The 20,310-nt window shown below is 44.5% G+C and overlaps 1 protein-coding gene across 4 annotated transcripts in view; it reads right to left on the minus strand.

Moving 5' to 3' along the window:
* KIAA0319L (KIAA0319 like) overlaps positions 1-20,310 on the minus strand; it is a 79,910-nt gene that overhangs the window by 37,580 nt on the left and 22,020 nt on the right. For all 4 annotated transcript variants that reach the window (XM_069971639.1, XM_069971640.1, XM_069971636.1 and 1 more), the window contains exons 4-5: positions 14,474-14,967; positions 4,548-4,761 (exon numbers count right to left, since the gene is read on the minus strand). In XM_069971639.1, the coding sequence (XP_069827740.1) occupies positions 4,548-4,761; positions 14,474-14,967 (708 nt within the window). The remainder of the gene's footprint in view (positions 1-4,547; positions 4,762-14,473; positions 14,968-20,310) is intronic.

Consider the following 20,310-nt stretch of genomic DNA (forward strand, 5'->3'; position numbering starts at 1 on the left):
GGATGATGGCAGAGGGATGCTCAGTGTCCCTCAGTGTCCCCCTGCCATCATCCTCTCCAGCAGCCACAGCCCGCACAGCTCTGGGAGTCAGGCCGTGACATCACCATGTTATCTAGGAAGTGACATCACCATGTTATCCAGGAAGTGACATCACCATGTTTATCTAGGAAGTGACATCTCCATGTTTTCCAGGAAGTGACATCACTATGTTATCCAGGAAGTGACATCACTATGTTATCCAGGAAGTGACATCACCATGTTATCCAGGAAGTAAAGCTTTGATGCAGTAGAAAGTGCAGAAAAAAAGCACTTTATAAGCATTTTCTGTAATAAGTGTATATTGGGGATTTGTATAACTTTTTTAGGGGGGCAATACAATATTGGAATACATCCTGGAAAACTAAAGGAGCAATTAAATTCTATTCTGAAGCTACGCCCGACGCTCTGCGACACCCGATGAACCCCGCTGACTTATGACAGAACCATTAAATAAAACATAACACAGCTGCTGTAGTAAAATACATATAAACATAAAGCGCCTTAAAGAGATTATCCAGCAAAAATCTTTTTTTCTTTCTAATCAACTGGTTTAAGAAAGTTATATACATTTGTAATTTGCTTCTATTTAAAAATGTCCCGTCCTCCTGTACTTATTAGCTTCTGTAGAACCTGCAGGAAATGTTGTTTTCTTTCCAATCTGAAAACCTCTCCTGCTTTGGACAGTTCCTGACATGGACAGTGATGGCAGCAGAGAGCAGTGTGTCAGACTGGAGAGAATACACCACTTCCTGCAGGACATACAGCAGCTGATAAGTCCTAGAAGACTTGAGATTTAAATAGAAGTAAATTACAAATCAATATGTCACCCTAGCTGAGAACAGTCTATGACAAAGGAAAAGCAGCCAAGTTCTGTGACTTATAAGCTTATGCAATCAGGAGTAGGATTTCTCAGTACAAAGCACAATAAAAAGGACAGAGTCCTGCTTGTCTCACCACGTAGGATGCAGAACAGTCTTCTGTGTACAGACACTGATACAAGGAAAGCTGACAATCACTAGGTGTGGGGAGGGTAAGCAGGACTCTCACTATCTTTCCTAGGAATCCCGTCAAGATTTAAAAGGGGTACACTCAGCGGGGGGAATGGATGAAAACAATTACATCTACTTACCTCCCCAGTTCCAGTGCTGGGTCCCATATCACGCTGCCCGGGACTCCTGGTTCCCAGCCGCTTTCTGGTCTATGAAGCAGCTTGGGACGTGACGTTTCGAGCCCGCTCAGGCGTTCAGCAGCACCAGTTCAGGAGAGACCCCGTTACAGCTGCTGAATGGCTGAGCAGACTTGAAACATCACGTCTCAAGCCGCGTCATAGACCACAAAGAGGCCAGGGACCAGAAGCCCAGAGCAGCGTGATGCTGGATCCAGCGCTGGAACTGGGGAGGTAAGCGGATGTATTTGTTTTCGTTCACCCCCTACCCAGCCTAAGGGTCCATTTACACAGAAAGATTATCTGACAGGTTATTGAAGCCAAAGCCAGGAACCGACTATAAACAGAGAAAGCCTGAGATTTCTCCCCTTTTCAAATCCATCCTGGCTTTGGCTTTAAATCTTTGTCAAATAATTAGTGCCACAAAACCCTCCCGCCCGGAGTACCCCTTTGAGGGGAATTCACACATTTGGTAATCACGCACTGTGCATGGAAGATGTGCTATGGAGCTGAAACACAGAGCTCCCAGCATCATGATTTATGATGCCAGGACCTTAGAATCAGCTTAAATCTTTGTGCTACTGTACCACGTGGCTGTGTCAGTACGGTAGTGCAAAGATTTAAACAGTCTCCTGATGTCGGGAGCTCTGCATTCTGTTCTGCTGAACATACTCCATATATACAGACTGTGCACGGAACGTGTGACAACTCTGCTTTTTACACAGATATCTTCTTCCAAAACAATTAAAGGGGCTGTCCAGGCTTAGAAAAACATGGCCGCTTTCTTCCAAAAACAGCACTTCTCCTGTCCTCAGCTAGGGTGTTAATTTTGTAGCTCAGTTGAGTTGCGGTGAATGGAGCTAAATTGCAATACTGCACAGACCAGAAAACAAGGATGATGCTGTTATTGCAGCTATGTTTTTCCTAGTCCTGGATTACCTTTTTATCACAAAACTCCGCTTCCACCCCTCTATTAAATGCTGCTCCTAAACTGCACACCAAAAACCAGCTGGCAGGTTCACTTTAACTTCTTGGAGGCGAAACAGTAGGCAGCAATCTATACAGCACATTGCTTACTGTAGAAGAGGAGCAGAACACCTGTCAGAATGAGGGATGTTCTGCTCCATTGTGGAGACTTACCCCTCCCGCTCCTGGCTGTGTCCAGGATCTGCAGCTGCATGGTAGGCTTAAAGGGGAATTCTGGGCAGACTGATTTCTATTGTTAAAAAAAAAAAAAAAAAGTGCCAGGGAGGGGGAGAAAAAAAATAACATGCACTTACCTCCCTTGCTCCATTGCTGGTGCCCGCTTACTGATGCTTCGGTCCCTGGCGAGGACCCAGGACATGACGTTCCAGGCACTCTCAGCCAGTCAGCGGCAGAGACGGCACCCTGCTACGGCCGCTGACTGGCTGAACACCACAGGAAGAGACATACCTTCTTCCTTAGCGCCCTGATGCTATAGGGGGCTATCATAAGGTTAGATTCATCTATCCTGCTGATAGTTCCCCTTTAAGCAATAATCTTTCAATAATCTTTCCATTTCTTTGCAGGAAAAGATCAACAAAATGAATGACTAACGAAAATGTGTTCGTATTTCATTGATCGCATCTTTTGACCATAACATCCTTGTTACACAAATCTTTCGGTGGATGTACACATTGTTTGTTCATTATTATGATCGTCCTTTATTTATATAGCTCCGGTAGGAATAAGGGCCTGTTCACAGTGAGTAAAAGCCGCAGATTTTCTGGAGGAGCCCGTGCTGCGGACAGCGCTGAAATTCAGCCTGTCACATTGATCCAATGAGATGCCTCGCGACACGTCCATTCTTTGAGCGGAGGTGCGAGAGGCATGACGTTAAATCAATGTGACAGGCGGTGTCCGTGGCACGGGCTCCTCTTGAAATTCCGCAGGCTTTACCAACAAAAGAATTAAGCAATTCACAGAGTTCCATGAGAGAATGTTGTAGAATCATTGGTGAATGCAAGTATTTCCTAAAACGGACAGGTGAGAGGAGCCGACAGGTCAGGGGAAGCAGACAGGTCAGGGGAAGCAGACAGGTCAGGGGGAGCAGAGAGGTCAGGGGAAGCAGACAGGTCAGGGGAAGCAGACAGGTCAGGGGAAGCAGACAGGTCAGGGGAAGCAGACAGGTCAGGGGGAGCAGACAGGTCAGGGGGAGCAGACAGGTCAGGGGGAGCAGACAGGTCAGGGGGAGCAGACAGGTCAGGGGGAGCAGACAGGTCAGGGGGAGCAGACAGGTCAGGGGGAGCAGACAGGTCAGGGGGAGCAGACAGGTCAGGGGGAGCAGACAGGTCAGGGGGAGCAGACAGGTCAGGGGGAGCAGACAGGTCAGGGGGAGCAGACAGGTCAGGGGAAGCAGACAGGTCAGGGGAAGCAGACAGGTCAGGGGAAGCAAACAGGTCAGGGGAAGCAGACAGGTCAGGGGAAGCAGACAGGTCAGGGGGAGCAGACAGGTCAGGGGGAGCAGACAGGTCAGGGGGAGCAGACAGGTCAGGGGAGCAGACAGGTCAGGGGGAGCAGGCAGGTCAGGGGGAGCAGACAGGTCAGGGGGAGCAGACAGGTCAGGGGGAGCAGACAGGTCAGGGGGAGCAGACAGGTCAGGGGGAGCAGACAGGTCAGGAGAGCAGACAGGTCAGGATGGGCGGACCTTATCAGTGGATGTGTCAGTATAATATGATGCTTTCTATGTAGCTTATCATGTGTTCAAGGTCCAAAAGGTCAATTATGAGAAAGGGCATAATAGAATATTACATTGTTTGTCTAATAAGCCTTGCGAAAGATCCCGGCACACTCATGAATCTGGCAGAGCATTGTATTTTAATAATCTGAATGAGAGGTTACTCCACCTGTCACCTGTCAAATATACAGTGGTGCCTTGGAGTACGAGCATAATCCATTCGGGGGCCGTGCTTGTAATCCAAATCCACTCTTAAACCAAAGCAAATTTTCCCATAAGAAATCATAGAAATGCAGACAATTGGTTCCACACCCCAAAAATAATGATTTATTATTCTGAATAACAGGTAAAACAGATGAAAAACATTCAGAAACAGCAGAATCTGTGATATTATAAGTTACTGTACAGTAATGGAGAGGATGGGAAACACAAGGACTGACAGAGACTGCAGGGAGCATGAAGGAATGAGCAGGGCAGATGTGGGCACATACATGCAGCACTCTCTGTCCGGGGAGAGAGGGGTTACAGCTATGGAGAGATTACCTCCACAGTCCTGTCCCCTGATGTAAGCCCCAGCCTGCACAACCTGCACAACCTGCACAAGTTGAATAAAAACATGTAGATTTGTTAGTAGAATCTACTCACCTGGTGCGGCAGAACTGGTAGGGGTGGTGGTTGGATGGGTGCTGGTGTTGCCTGGTATGATTGGTGCCAGTGTGACCATGCTTGGATTCTCTCTACTGGTGGCGGGTAAACCATCAAGCGGCGGGGACTCCGTGGCATTGAGACTACTGAATGGCTTCCCAGTGACTGAGCTTTCAGACGGTGAAACAACAGTGGGTACAGATGAAGTATTTGGCTGGAAAAAAAATTGGAGATTGGACATTAAACCGATTTCGTTCAAACATTATGTTGTAACCTCCGGCCTATATACTGTGACTACGAGGAACACATCGAGAGGGACTTCTAGCTACAGTATGTATTCACAACTAAATGTGCTGTATGCACCAAGAACTAGTTTCTGTATCTGTTACTGTAATACTATCGGCCTGCTCTTGTTCTTGATAACTGTAAAACTACACCACACAAGTGATGCTTCCTTCACCTTGTGCCATACAGAGCCTGTGCATGGGAAGCTTCTTCATTAAAGGGATACTCCAGCAAAACATGTTTTATTTTAAATCAACTGGTGAAAGGAAAGTAAGCTGTATAAATGTTATTTACTTCTATAAAAAAAAAAAAACTCCAGTCTTCCAGTACTTATCAGCTGCTGTATGTCCTGCAGAAAGTGGTGTTTTCTTTTCAGTCTGACACAGTGCTCTCTGCTGCCACCTCTGTCCATGTCAGGAACTGTCCAGAGCAGCAGCAAATCCCCATAGAAAACCTTTCCTGCTCTGGACAGTTCCTGACATGGACAGAGGTGGCAGCAGAGAGCACTGTGTCAGACTGGAGAGAACACAGCACTTCCTGCAGGACATACAGCAGCTGATACGTACTGAAAGACTGGAGATGTTTAAATAGAAGTAAATTACAAATCTACATAACTCTCTGACACCAGTTAAATTGAAAGAAAAAAAATATTCTTGCTTGATTTCCCCTATAAAGGGAACCAATCACGCTAAAAACAGCCATAAAGCTAAGGAAACGTGCTGGTACATCACCCAGCATGCATTGCCTTGTAGCCTGGTTCCCATGTACATATAAACCGCAAACTTAGTTTAATAATCTCCCGCGTTGTATTTAAATTACCAGCTAAGTAGTCATCTGGGAGTGTGGCTGGGTCAGGTAGTCACGGTCCTGGGCGGGCTCCGGCGCTGTAATCACGCCCCTCCGGCGCTGCATGCTGACGTCACCTGGGGGCCGGCATTGCATGTTGGCCACTCCGACATCTTTCCTACGCCGTGCAAGTGCAGTACAGCAGCGTCTGCAGTTTATATGTACATGGGAACCAGGCTACAAGGGTATGTATGGGAAGCGCGCTGGGTGATGTACCAGCACGTCTCCTTAGCTTTATGGCCGTTATTAGCTTGATTGGTTCCCTTTAAATAGAAGCCTCACCCTACAATACACAAGCCCTTACACATCACCATAACAAAAACTTTGTAACCTTGGTATCACCTGTACTGACAAGCAGAATAAAGAGAACATGTAATGTCCTAAAATAAAATTAAAAAGAAAAAAAAAAGAGAAAAAAAAAGTTGTGTTTGTTTTTTTGTTTTTTTTAAATGCCAAAATTGTATTTATTTCCATTTCCATTTATATGATACAATGAAGGAAGCTATTATACAGTACAAACAATAAGCCCTCTATGACTTAGAAGGTGAGGGGGGAACAATGGAAAAGCTGCAGCCAAAAACAACAGAAAGCACCAAGGTGCAGACAATAACCAGGGAGCAGGGGGGCGCTGTGTGGACAGCTATAGAGATGGCGGCACAACTGTAAAGGTCACCGTGTTAGTGACTGTAAACACGCTAAGCACTCACCCTACTGCAAATAGGTCATGTATGTCATATGTATATCCTATATTTACCTGCTATGGCACTCAGTATGGGGAGTGCAAGGGTTAATCAATAACACATTACAAGCGGAGTTGCAGCACAATTACAGCTGGTCCTGTTTTTAAGAGGCTCAATGATATTTATATTGGCTAACAGCCACATCCTGCTGGCGAGATGACATGTGATAACCAGACTGATAGCGTTCCGGGACCGCTCACATCTACATTGACAAACAAGTGCGGTGAACAATAATATACCATGCACAATTCTTCGTCTTCTTTGACATCATTTGCACTTATTAAAAGGGTACTCCGGAAAAAATAAATTCTTTCGAATCAACTGGCGTCAGAAAGTTATACAGATTTGTAATTTACTTCGATTTAAAAAAAATCTCCAGTCTTCCAGTACTTATTAGCTGCTGTATGTCCTGCAGGAAGTGGTGTATTCTTTCCAGTCTGACATAGTGCTCTCTGCTGCCACCTCTGTCCATGTCAGGAACTGTCCAGAGCAGTAGAGGTTTTCTATGGGGATTTGCTTTGGACAGTTCCTGACATGGACAGAGGTGGCAGCAGAGAGCACTGTGTCAGACTGGAGAGAATACACCACTTCCTGCAGGACATACAGCAGCTGATAAGTACTGGAAGACTGGAGATTTTTTTAAATAGAAGTAAATTATGAATCTATATAACTTTTTGACACCAGCTGATTTAAAAGATTTTTTTTTTCCGCCGAGGTACCCCTTTAAAGAAGACCATCTCTAACCAAGACCCACGAGCTTTCTGTGAGCTGGACTTCACTACATAGAGAAAAACAACTACATTTTATTTGGGGGGGGGGGGGGGGGGGAATAAGAAGTAAACTTCCACAATGCCGGATTAAAAAGAAAGCAAATGGATTCTGAGTACTCCAGGGATGCTGCCTGGTGGCCATTGTCTTCTCTTGTAAGTACACTGCCTGTCATTGGCTGTCCACCCTAAACTCAGGCTCAGAGACTGAACATCCGGCCTTCTCAGCACCCAATGGGGATCATTAGAGATGAGCGCAGCTCCAGCATGCTCAAGTGGGAACGCAGCTCTAGGGAGTCCTGGAAAACATGGGTACAGACTGCTTTTATTTGCAGTGTCCAGCAGTGGTATATGTGGGGGAACTCTCAAACATATCCTTCTACCAAGCAGCTATGACAGATGCTACTTACCAACATCTATCAGACATAAACTTCCATGTTAAAAAACATTGCTCTCTCAAGACTACACCAACTGACAGGAGTTGGACATGATGGAAAATCACTGCCTGAGTCCTTTGTTCTCTGAGATATAAGCTGCTGCCAGAGTAGTTTGGCTGCGGCTTACCACTTCCCTCCCCACAGAGAACACAGTTAACATGTATGGGGAGGACAGGAGAGATACAACTGTCCGTCCCACAGTAAATGGAGGTGCATGCCTATCTTTATATATAAAGGAGGAGCACCTAGTGAGTTTTGGGGGCCTCCATTTTCTTAATATATTTTTCAAGTTTGCAGAGGCTGAGGGGTGCCAAAACTGAAGAAACATCCCCAAAAACACCCCATTTTAGAAAGTACACCCCTCAAGGAATTCATCATGACTACAGCAACACCCGTATATCAGTGATGGAGAACCTTTGGCCGTCCAGCTGTTGCAAAACTACAATTCCCGCATTCTACTTGCATTTTATGGCCTAGACCAGAGATCATTCCAATCCTGGACATTTTTAACCCCTCAGTTGCTATGGTTAATATCAATCTCTGTCAGGATATCACTGGATTGTTATTGCAGCAAAGAGGCTAGTAAAGGCCTTGGTAGTACACCGATTATACCCTAATAGTCAATAAACTACAAAAATTTTAAAACTAGGCCACACAATGTGAGAAATAAAAAAAAATAAATAAATAGATTATATATATCTATCTATCTCCTATCTATCTATCTCCTATCTATCTATCTATCTATCTATCTATCTATCTATCTATCTCCTATCTATCTATCTATCTATCTATCTATCTATCTATCTCCTATCTATCTATCTATCTCCTATCTATCTATCTATCTCCTATCTATCTATCTATCTATCTATCTATCTATCTATCTATCTCCTATCTATCTATCTATCTATCTATCTATCTCCTATCTATCTATCTATCTATCTATCTCCTATCTATCTATCTATCTATCTATCTCCTATCTATCTATCTCCTATCTATCTATCTATCTATCTATCTCCTATCTATCTATCTATCTATCTATCTATCTATCTATCTCCTATCTATCTATCTATCTATCTATCTATCTATCTATCTATCTCCTATCTATCTCCTATCTATCTCCTATCTATCTCCTATCTATCTCCTATCTATCTCCTATCTATCTCCTATCTATCTCCTATCTATCTCCTATCTATCTCCTATCTATCTCCTATCTATCTCCTATCTATCTCCTATCTATCTCCTATCTATCTCCTATCTATCTCCTATCTATCTCCTATCTATCTCCTATCTATCTCCTATCTATCTCCTATCTATCTCCTATCTATCTCCTATCTATCTCCTATCTATCTCCTATCTATCTCCTATCTATCTCCTATCTATCTCCTATCTATCTCCTATCTATCTCCTATCTATCTCCTATCTATCTCCTATCTATCTCCTATCTATCTCCTATCTATCTATCTCCTATCTATCTATCTCCTATCTATCTATCTCCTATCTATCTATCTCCTATCTATCTATCTCCTATCTATCTATCTCCTATCTATCTATCTCCTATCTATCTATCTCCTATCTATCTATCTCCTATCTATCTATTAGGCTAATATGCCATTATTTGCATTCAAAAAGACTCCCCCCCCCCCCATCCACTGCTCATTATCAGGAAATCTTGACTCTTTTACATCAGTCGGGCCCTGTGTAATCTATGGAGAGGAGAGGAGGGAGATTAGTCACCAGCAGAGAACAAAGGATTACACAGTGGAAGCTGTGTGAAAGCCGGTATTCAGAGGTCAGAGAGGTCAGTGCTGACCTCAGAGGAGATAGCCAGGTAATGTAGCTTTAAATTAACTCTTTGTTGTCTTGTTTTGGTGCCTCATCTCCCCCACCACTCCCCTCTCCATAGAGAACAATGAAGACAGGGGGGAGAGCTTCAAACTGCTTTTTCATGATAAAAATTCATCTTTTGGCTAATAAACCCCATTACAACGTTTCTTAAAATCGCCTGGACTATTGATTTCTGCAAAAAAAAAAACAAACAAACAAAAAAAACAACACAGTGACACTTTAACCCTTAGACGACCCAGGGCGTATAGTTACGCCATGGAAGTCTGTCCCCAGACGACCTAGGGCGTAACTGTACGCCCTGGGTGTTTCTCACGCTATGAAGCGTGCTCCAGAGCGGAGCGCGCTTCATAGAAGGTGGGGGCCGGCTGCAATCAGATTGCAGCCGGGACCTCACCAGTAATGACACGCTGCAGCGATCGCGCTGCCGCGTGTCATTAACTCCTTAAACGCCGCGATCGCGGCGCGACCGCGGCGTTTAAGTGTAAGGTTGGTATTACACGGGCCGAGCAGGGCCCGATAATACCTGTAAACGAGCAGAGATCTGCTAGATCGTTGCTCGTTTACTGGACCTATTACACGGCCCGATAATCGTTTGACAAGAGCTGCAAGGACATCGTTACCGATGTCCTTGCAGCCCTTGCTAAACTGGCATACATTACCCATCCACGTTCCGGGGTTGCTCCTGCGTCAGCTTCTCCCGGGGGTCCCGCGCGCTCTCTAGCGTCACAGCAGCCTGTCAGCTAGTAGGCCGCTCAGCCAATCACAGGCCGGGACCGCCGCGGCCTGTGATTGGCTGAGCGGCCTATCAGCTGACAGGTCGCTGTGAAGCTAGAGCGCGCGCGGGACGCAGGGAGAAGCGGACGGCAGGAGCAGCCCTGGAATGTGGATGGGTAATGTATATCGTTAGTCGCCGGCCACGCACCGCTATTACTTGCAGCGGTGCGCGGTCGGCGCCCGACGAAAATAGGTTCTAACCTATATCAACGATCAGCCGATGATCGTTGTCATCGGCTGATCGTTGCATTTATTACACGGAGCGATAATCGGCCGAATCGGGCCAATTCGGCCGATTATCGTTCCGTGTAATACCACCCTAAGTGACAGGGGGAGTCCCCTGTCACTTACCGATCGGGACCCCCGCAGTGTGACTGCGGGGGTCCCGATCGTTGAAACGGACTGCTGGAGGTCTCTTACCTGCCTCCGTGCGGTCCGATCGGCGATCTGCTACACTGAGCCTGCACAGGCAGGCTCAATGAGCAGATCGCCGATAACACTGATCAATGCTATGCCTATGGCATAGCATTCATCAGTGTAAAAATCCAAGTAGTGAATGTAAAAGTCTCCCAAAGGGACTTCAAATATGTAAAAAAAAAAAAGTTAAAAACACTAACACACTACCCCAAAACCCCTCCCCCAATAAAAGTTGAAATCACCCCCCTTTCCCATTATATAAATAAAACATATAAAAATAAATAAATAGATAAACATATAATATACCGTAGCGTGCGTAATTGTCCGATCTATTAAAATATAACAAGCATCATTGCGAACGGTAAACGGCGTACACGAAAAGAGGGAAAAAAGTGCGCGGATTACCGATTTTATGTTACATTATATATATAAAAAAATTAATAAAAAGTGATCAAAACGTCCGATCTTCACAAATATGGTATTAATAAAAACTAGAGATCATGGCGGAAAAAATGACACCCCATACAGCCCCATAGGTGAAAAAATAAAACCGTTATAAGCGTCACAATAGTCCCATTTTATTTATAATTGCCAAAAAAAAGGATTTCCTTAAAAAAAAATATATAACATTAGAGAATCTATTTATATCTTCATAAATAATATATTTGGAATTCCATCATACATGTTATGGTAAAATGAAAGACGCCATTACAAAGTACAACTATTCCTGTAACAAATAAGCCCTTACATGGCCCTGTAGATAGAAAACGGAGAGTGCTAGAGCTCTTAGAAGGGGAGGAGGGAAAAACGGAAACACTAAGATCAAAATTTGCGCGGTCCACTGGGTCATTTTGGGCCTGGTCCTCAAAGGGTTAAACAGGTTTGCTGAGTTATCTTTATCTACAGGAAAAGGTATGAGATTTTGGGATTTCTGGGGATCTGTAGGACAGTGCCCCGACTCTATTATGAATGGAGCTGCAGATTAGCGAGTGACCCGCAGCGCTATTCATTCTCTATAGAGTCCACAAAAAGGGGTCGGGGTGCTGTTGTAGAGATCCTGGGGGTCCAGAGGTCGGCTTCACCCCTCACCCCCCCCCCCCCATCTCAGGCTTCCTGTGGATAGAAGACAAGTAAAAATAACACGGCAAACCCCTTTAAGTCTGTATTTGTAATAAGTGTTTGACGTCTGTTGGATTATGTTTCATGGCTGAGCAGCTACTTGCAAATTTCTGATGCTCGTGTGTGACTAATGTCAGCTGGAGCGGTGTAAAGCACACAGACGCCGGACTGCGGGGGATAGGAAACAAATGTAGTTATAAAGTGCCAACAAACACTATAAAACAAGGTATGCTTACATGTGGAGTATACAGAGTCAATGTTCAAGAGCGGAGTATACAGAGTCAATGTTCAAGAGCGGAGTATACAGAGTCAATGTTCAAGAGCGGAGTATACAGAGTCAATGTTCAAGAGCGGAGTATACAGAGTCCACAGAGTATTACAGTAGCAGCAATGTGGATGACATATTGAAGGAGAACTCTGGATGAAAGTTAAAAATAAAGAATTATACTTACCCTGTATCCCCGCAGTGCCACCGCTCCCAGATCCCTGCCAGCCTCCTGCAACTTCATGACTCAGCTGAGAAATGCCCACTCAACCGGTCAGTGACAGGGGCAGAACTGGTCACTGACTGGCTGAGCAGGTACTTCCTACATGTGGAGGACCAAGTTGTAGCCAGAACTGGAGGGAAACAGGAGACCGGAGGCTGTGTGGGCGCTGGTGGCGCTGCAGGGACAAGTAAGTATAATTCTTTACAGTGTTCTCCCACCCCCTGCTGCCCTTGATTTTTAACCTTTGGACACCGCTTCCCTTTAAGAAAAAGAATTCCCATAATCCAGCAGATGTGGTGCACATTTACCGCTCTGAATATACCTGCGAAAATGCTGCAGATGTGTGTCCTGTGAGGACGTATCCTACAGATGTTTTATAATTCCTTAAAGGGTCCTACCTTCTCTGCTCTCCAGCGCTCCCCTTCCTCCCTCTGCCCCTGATACTTCCGCAGATGAGAGGCGGCTGGAAGCATGTTATGGGCAGTGATCTCTAGTTGGCAATTATTACAGCGACATTAGACATAGTGTGCTGGCGTGTTTTCGTGCAGTGCCCGCAACATGCTCCAGCCCCTCTGTCTTCTGCGGAAGTATCAGCACAGGAAGTGGAGGAAGTGGAACAGCTGGAGAGCAGAAAATGTAGGACCTTTTACTGCTCTACGGCTATACTATGGCTACAACATATTAAAGGGAAACTACCAGCTGGTTAGACGAATTTAACCTGCTTATATGTCCCTATTGTGCTGACTCTTTAACCTGCTTATATGTCCCCGGCCGGCTGACTCTTAATAATGATAATCATTAGAAGGCCCCGCCTCTAGTGCACCATGTGCAAGATGGAGATATCAGCAGATTACATTTGTTTTCCCTTTAAAAATGTCTTTTTTACAGTATGGAGCTGATGGCATCCAGGTCTAGGTCTTATCCCGCAGCACGTAATGCTAATGGCCCTATTCCACGGAACGATTATCGTCGATAATCGTCCCCTGGAATAGAGTGCAACGATCAGCCGAAATCGTTAATGTCGGCTGATCGTTGCAGTCGCTTGTTTTTCAACATGTTGAAAAACAAGCGACTGATATAGCAGCAATCTGCTGCTGTCGCTCTGTTGAATAGGAGCATCGGCAGCAGACGCTGCTATATCCTATGGGCTGCCCGGACGATCAGCGATCCTTCGAGCAGCCCCCCCGCAGCTCCCCACCGCCCCTCCCGCTCGCTGCCGCCGCGATGAATAGCGGCGGCAGCGAGCGGGGAACGAGGAGCAAACGAGCGCTGAGAGCGCTCGTTTGCTCCTCTGACGACCCGTGGAATAGGGCTTTAAGCCGATAGTCATATCACTCAGTCACTCCATAACCTCTACTCTGATGTTTCATAAAAACTCCACATAACAAATGCAATGTAAATACGAACCTTATACATAGTCCGCCTCTTCCCTATTGTATCGTTCTGCTCTCATGAACCAGTTCAGTATCAGTAATATCTATACATTCCTATGTTGCCTACAGTCTTATTCCTATGCTGCTTACAGTGTTTTTCAACTTGCATATATAATACAGTCTACCCAGCATACAGACCTAAAATTACCCTATTATTCCCTTTAGAAGACGCACCTGACTGTAAGACGCGCTATCCGGCTGATTATCACTCCGTGTAATAAACACAACGATCAGCCGGTGACACCGATCATCGGCTCATTGTTGATATAGGTTTGGACCCACAATTTTTGGGGCGCCGACCGCGCATCGCTACGTGTAATAGCGGTGCGCGACTGATGACTTCCAAACTGTATACATTACCTATCCATGGTCCAGGGCTCCTCTTGCGCTCTGCTTCTCCCCGGGTCCCGCACGCTGCAGCTTCAGAGCAGCCTGTCTCAGCTCAGTGATTGGCTGAGCGGCCTGTCAGCTGGAGAGAGCGAAGTAGAGCGCAAAAGGAGCCCTGCAGCAAGGATAGGTAATGTATAGAGTTTAAGCAAGGGCTGCAAGGACATCGGTAACAATGTGCAGCTATCAGTACCTGCACAGCTCCTCCAGACATCAGCGGTGTAGTCAGTGTTTGGCTGCTCTGTCTCCAGTATATAAGACACAGGACACATAAGACACAAGATATTTTCTTGCTTAAAAGTGCGTCTTTTAAAACGAAAAATACAGTAACTAGTATGTCTTATTGGCATTTCTTTACCACAATGTAAGCTGGTATATGTTGACCTACCTCTGCTATTTGGTTTGCTCCGAGGGTTTTCAAGTCAGTTTGGTGTTTTTTCTTTAATAGTGGTTCTTGTCCGGTCTGTATTTTTTCACCTTTTCCATCGGCTACTTGTCTTTTGTGTCTGGCAGGCGCCCCCGTATTCCACCATTTCCGGGGAGATCCTCCATGAGGTTTCTCTTTTCTGGTTAAAGTATCTGAAGGGTGGTGATACGAGGAGGTGGGTGAGGCGCCTTCTCTAAACACAAGCACCAACAGAGAGTCCATAGTGCTCATATCTGTTAGTATACAACTCTGTGGTGTACAGTCAGCCAGGATGCATGTGTCCGCCAGCATCCAGAATACATTGCAGGAGCGACTCTGACAGCAGGAGTCATGGCAGGAGTATACGGACTGGGGGCCGTCAGTCACCCTCAAGTAGTGAGTATCGTTCTTAGTCCTCAGACCAGTCCCAAACTGAATACTACCTCTGTGACATGCGGAACGGCTTTGGACGGCGTCTGTGACAAAAAAAAAAAAAAAAAAAAGAATTTAATTAACACCAAATGGTTGATAATGACATTAAAGCCGAACTGCCATGTAAATCAATACATGACAGAAATCAATAAATATCAATAGTACAAGCAATTTAAAGAAACTCTAATAGGTTTTGTTAAGCTAAAGAGTTTCCTTCTGTGCTCAAAAAGCTGTTTTCCTAGCTCCCCCCTCACTTCAGAAGAAGCAGGATTTCTGTGTCCATTATTCTCTATGGAGAAGGGAGGGGTTGAGGGGAATGAGTGAGCATGAGAGAGGAGAAAAGGCAGCCCTGCACAGCACAACATCCTGTGATCTTTTCTCACCAAGCTCCCAGATAAGCACTGACCTTTCTGACCTGTGAATCCAACATTTTCTGTGCCCAGACAGTCTCCATACTGTACAGCTGCTTGTCTCCTCCTCTCCCTGCTCACTCATCCCCTCCCCCTCCCTCCTCTATAGGTTATAATGGACTCAGATAATCTGTCTTCACTTTGCTCCTCTGTAATGAAGACGGTTTTGCTTGATAATGAGCAGATAAGAATGGGAGAGGTAGAAAAACAGCTTTTTAGGTACAAAAAGAGGCTTTTTTTTGTATTTCTTAAAAATTTCTTAAAATCACTTGTACTATTGATTTCTGCAAAAATATTTTAAATGACAGTGACACTTTAAGTATCCATACAAAGGAGTCTTTAAGGCTCAGTAAATAACTGTATAACAACAAGATATACAAGTTAGACAACTTTCCATCACTTGGAATACACTTAGCACAAGGTCGGTGCTTGCAGGCATTTATTTGGAACCTTCATTGTTTACTTCCTTAAAGGGGTTCTCCAGAGGAAAAAAAAAAAGGTTCTTAAATCAACTGTCGTCAGAAAATTACACAGATTTGTAAAGTACTTCTATTTAAACAACCCAAACTCAAATTGACTCGGCAATGGTTGATGTGAGAGAAAAAAAATGTTGCCACTGTTCCCCTTAAAGTGTCACTGTTTGAATTTTTTTGCAGAAATTTACAATTAAATTAGTACAGACGATTTTAAGAAACTTTGTAATTGGGTTTATTAGGCAAATATGCCATTATCTGCATTCAAAAAGACTTTCCCCGGGTCCCCCCCCCCTCTTTCTCTCATCCACTGCTCATCATCAGGAAATCTCGACTCTTTTACACCAGACGTGCCCTGTGTAACCTATGGAGAGGGGAGGGGGCAGGACGGAGATTAGTAGCCAGCAGTGGACATAGGATTACACAGCGGGACCTGTGTGAAAGCCGGTATTCAGAGGTCTGAAAGGTCAGTGCTGACTTCAGAGGACATAGCCCGGTGATGTAGCTGTAACTTAACTCTTTGTTGTCCTGTTTTGGTGCCTCATCTGCCTCCACCCCTCTCCTCTCCAGAGAAAACAATGAAGACGGGGAAGAGCTTCAAACTAGTTTTTCATGATAAAAATGCATTTTTCGTCTAGTGAACCCAATTACAAAGTTTCTTAAAATCGCCTGTACTATTGATTTCTGCAAAAAAACAAAGTCCCTATATCGACATACATTAGCGGCATCATCAAACATCATAGTCACCACAGTTATTCCATCTTCCCAGTCTATGTTTAGAGCACAGAGCTACACATCATGTATGGGAATAGGTGCAGTTGTCTCCATTCAGTACATGCAAATAATAACTGGGGACAACTGCACCAATTCCCATAGCACGAGTTATAATCTGACATAAAGAGCAGTTATCCATTACCAGAGGCTCTGTATACCCAGATAATAATCCAGCTCTGGTTATAATAACAACAAAAATAAAACACCCTTCTATTAAACTATATACATTAGCTTGAGGTTCCATTGTTAAAGGGGTACTCCGGCAGGGGGAAATTAATTTCGAATCAACTGGTGTCAGAAAGTTACACAGATTTGGAAATTATTTCTATTAAAAAAAGGGTCAAGCATTCCAGTACTTCTAAGCTGCTGTAAGTACTGCAGGAAGTGGTGTATTCTTTCCAGTCTGACACAATGCTCTCTGCTGCCACCTCTGTCCATGTCAGGAACTGTCCAGAGCAGGAGAGGTTTTCTATGGGGATTTGCTGCTGCTCTGGACAGTTCCTGACATGGACAGAGGTGGCAGCAGAGAGCACTGTGTCAGACTGGAGAAAATACACCACTTCCTGCAGGACATACAGCAGCTGATAAGTACCTGAAGGATTAAGATTTTTTAATTGAAGTAATTTACAAATCTGTATAACTTTCCAACACCAGTTGATTTGAGTATCCCTTTAATTTTAGGTATCAGTGGGCAAGTTACATTCAAACAAAGGGTTCCCAGGTTCACCATGAAAAACCTGTAATACTAGACGGACAGTATGGAGCGGATATTCGATTAATCAGTAGTTAAGCTGAAGGAGGGAGCATAGCTGGTCAATACAAGCAGCTACACTGTTCAGTCTATATACACAGCTATTCACTGAATGGTGTCCACTTAGTATTCTATCTTATCTGCTACCACATGCCAGTGAAAAGCCTTATGGGAGCTGCTGTTAATAATACATGTGTAAAGAATACATAATGTATGTGCGCTCAGAGTCAAACAAAACTTCTATTCACAGCAGGTAAGTGGGAGGGAATGAGAATCCATTGTGCTGGTTGGGAGCCAATCCTCCCATACACTGCGCGTATCTGCCACCTATGCTGGAGGAAAGAGCTCAGCACAAGACTAAGGGTCCTATTACACGGGCCAATGGGGGCCTGATAATACCTGTAAACAAGCAGCGATCTGCTAGATCGTCGCTCGTTTACTGGACCTATTACACGGCCCCATATTCGTTATGCCAAGGATATTCGTGGCTTAACTACATACAATACCTATCCACGTTCCAGGGCTGCTGCTGCAGTCTTCTTCTCCATGGGTCCCGCGCGCTCTACCTTCAGAGTGGCCTGTCAGCTGACAGGCCGCTCAGCCAATCATAGGCCTGGACTGCCGCGGCCTGTGATTGGCCGGGCGGCCTGTCAGCTGACAGGCCACTCTGAAGCTAGAGCGCGCAGGACCCGGGGAGAAGAAGACCGCAGCAGCAGCCCTGGAACGTGGATAGGTAATGTATATCGTCAGTCGACAGCCGCGCACCACTATTGCACGTAGCAGTGCACGGTCGGCGCTCGACAAAAATAGGTCCAAACCTATATCATCGATCAGCTGATGATCGTTGTCATCGGCTGATCGTTGTATTTATTACATGGAGTGTCGGCCGATTATGGTTCCGTGTAATAGTACCCTAAGGAACCTATTAGACAAAACGAGATTGTATATCGTTAACCTGAAATCTTTCCCCATATAACACAGAACAATAATCGTTATGGTGCGTTTACACGGAACGGTTATCGTTCGAATTTTCGCAAGAACAATCGGATTTGAGTGATAATCGGCTCGTGTAAACACAGTGAACGATCAAGCAACGAGTGAGAAATCGTTCATTGTGATCTTTTAACATGTTCTCAAATAGTCGTTAGTCGTTCACTAAAAATTTGCAGATCGCTTTGTGTAAACAGTCTTTCAAAGATTCACCCTATGCGTGAGGTGGGCTTAAGCGATCTTAAAACGATCGCAATAACGATTTATCTCTTCATTTAAACTCTGAATGTTATAAAAATCAAATTGTTGCTTCAAAATCGTTAAACGATCGATTGGGTGAATTATCGCTCCGTGTTTTTTTTTACTCCATCTGTTCCCAGCAAATAAATGAACGATATGCAATTACACTGAATGATTAGTTTAAATTCAAATGATATAATGATTTTCCGTACGATAATTATCCCGAGTCATAGGGTCCTTAGGGTACTATTACACAAAGTGATTATCAGCCATTCTGGCCGATAATCGCTTGGTATAATGGGTCATGTTGAAAGGCAACGATCAGCTGACATGCATGAGGTCAGATGATCGCTGTTTTTAAACATGAATCAAAATTCTGCGGGTCATTGCTCCGTGCAATAGAGGCGGCAGCAGACCTCTCGCTTGCTCTTCATATTGGCCTGTCTAATATTAACCTAATGGTGCCTTTACACAGACAGATTTATCTGACAGATTTTTAAAGCCAAAGCCAGGAATGGATTTGAACAGAGGAGAAATCCCAGTCTTACTTTATGACCTGTTTCCCTCTCTTTATAATCTGGCTTTGGATTCAATAATCTGTCAGATAATCTGTCTGTGTAAACCCACCCTTAGGTCCCTATTACATGGAATGATTATCGTGTGAAAAATCGTTATTTCGTTCGCATTTGTACAATAATCATTCTGTGTAATTGCAGGCAACAATCGAAATCGATCATTCTGTGTAATATAGTGAACGATTTACAGTCTCGTTTGCGAATGTTTATTGTTAGTCGTTAAAAAATTGCTTCGTGTAATAGTACCCTTAGGGTCCCATTAGACAAAGCGATTTTTAGCGATTAACGACAAACATTTGCCAACAAGGTTGTTATTGTTAACCTGAAATCGTTCACCTTAATACAATGAACAATAGTCATTAGTTACTACGATCGTTTACTCCATCTGATCCCAGCAAAAGTAGGAACAATGTGCAACGACACTGAACGATTCGTGGCGAATGTGAAATTACAGTGAACGAATAACAATGATTTAGGGTCAGATCTAAATCAACGACACATGAGTGAAATCGATCGTTGCCTGCGATTATACAGGACGATTATTGTTTAAATTGGAATGAAATAACGATTTTCCGCACGATAATCATCCTGTGTAATAGGGCCCTATTCAGATTTGCTGGTAGATGAGATGCCCAGGTTGTCACTAGACTCTACCTTACAGCTCCAGCTAACGCCAATATGAAATAATAGCCAGCAGTCAGTCATGTTGACATTGCTTGGCGCAGTCTCTCTGTCACAGCTCATCAAACAAGCATGGCTGCCGGATACCAAGAGGTTCTGTCCCTCCCCTCCCCCACATACACTATGGGGGGGGGGCTCTGACCTGATTCCACTTCATATGCCAAGGATGTTCATGTGAGGTGACAGGGAATGTGTGCAAGTCTGGAGTTTTGGATGTTCTTTGCTTGCTAGAAAACATTAACCCTTGAATGCAGAAACAATTATCAGACAACTGGACATTCACACATTCCGTTGTTTTTTTCCGTAAATTCAGATCTGCAATTACGGGCAAAATTAGGGCCCATTGATTTCAATAGGGCTGTTCACACAGTCTGTAGTTTTTACTGCTTTGTAATTTGCTGATAAGCTTTAGGATAGACCAGGGATGGGGAGCCTTGGCTCTCCAGCTAAAGCTCTGGCTGTCCAGGCATGATGGGAGTTGTAGTTTTGCAAC

The sequence above is a fragment of the Dendropsophus ebraccatus genome, chromosome 5 (genome assembly GCF_027789765.1).
Source record: "Dendropsophus ebraccatus isolate aDenEbr1 chromosome 5, aDenEbr1.pat, whole genome shotgun sequence".
In the NCBI taxonomy this organism is placed as follows: domain Eukaryota; kingdom Metazoa; phylum Chordata; class Amphibia; order Anura; family Hylidae; genus Dendropsophus; species Dendropsophus ebraccatus.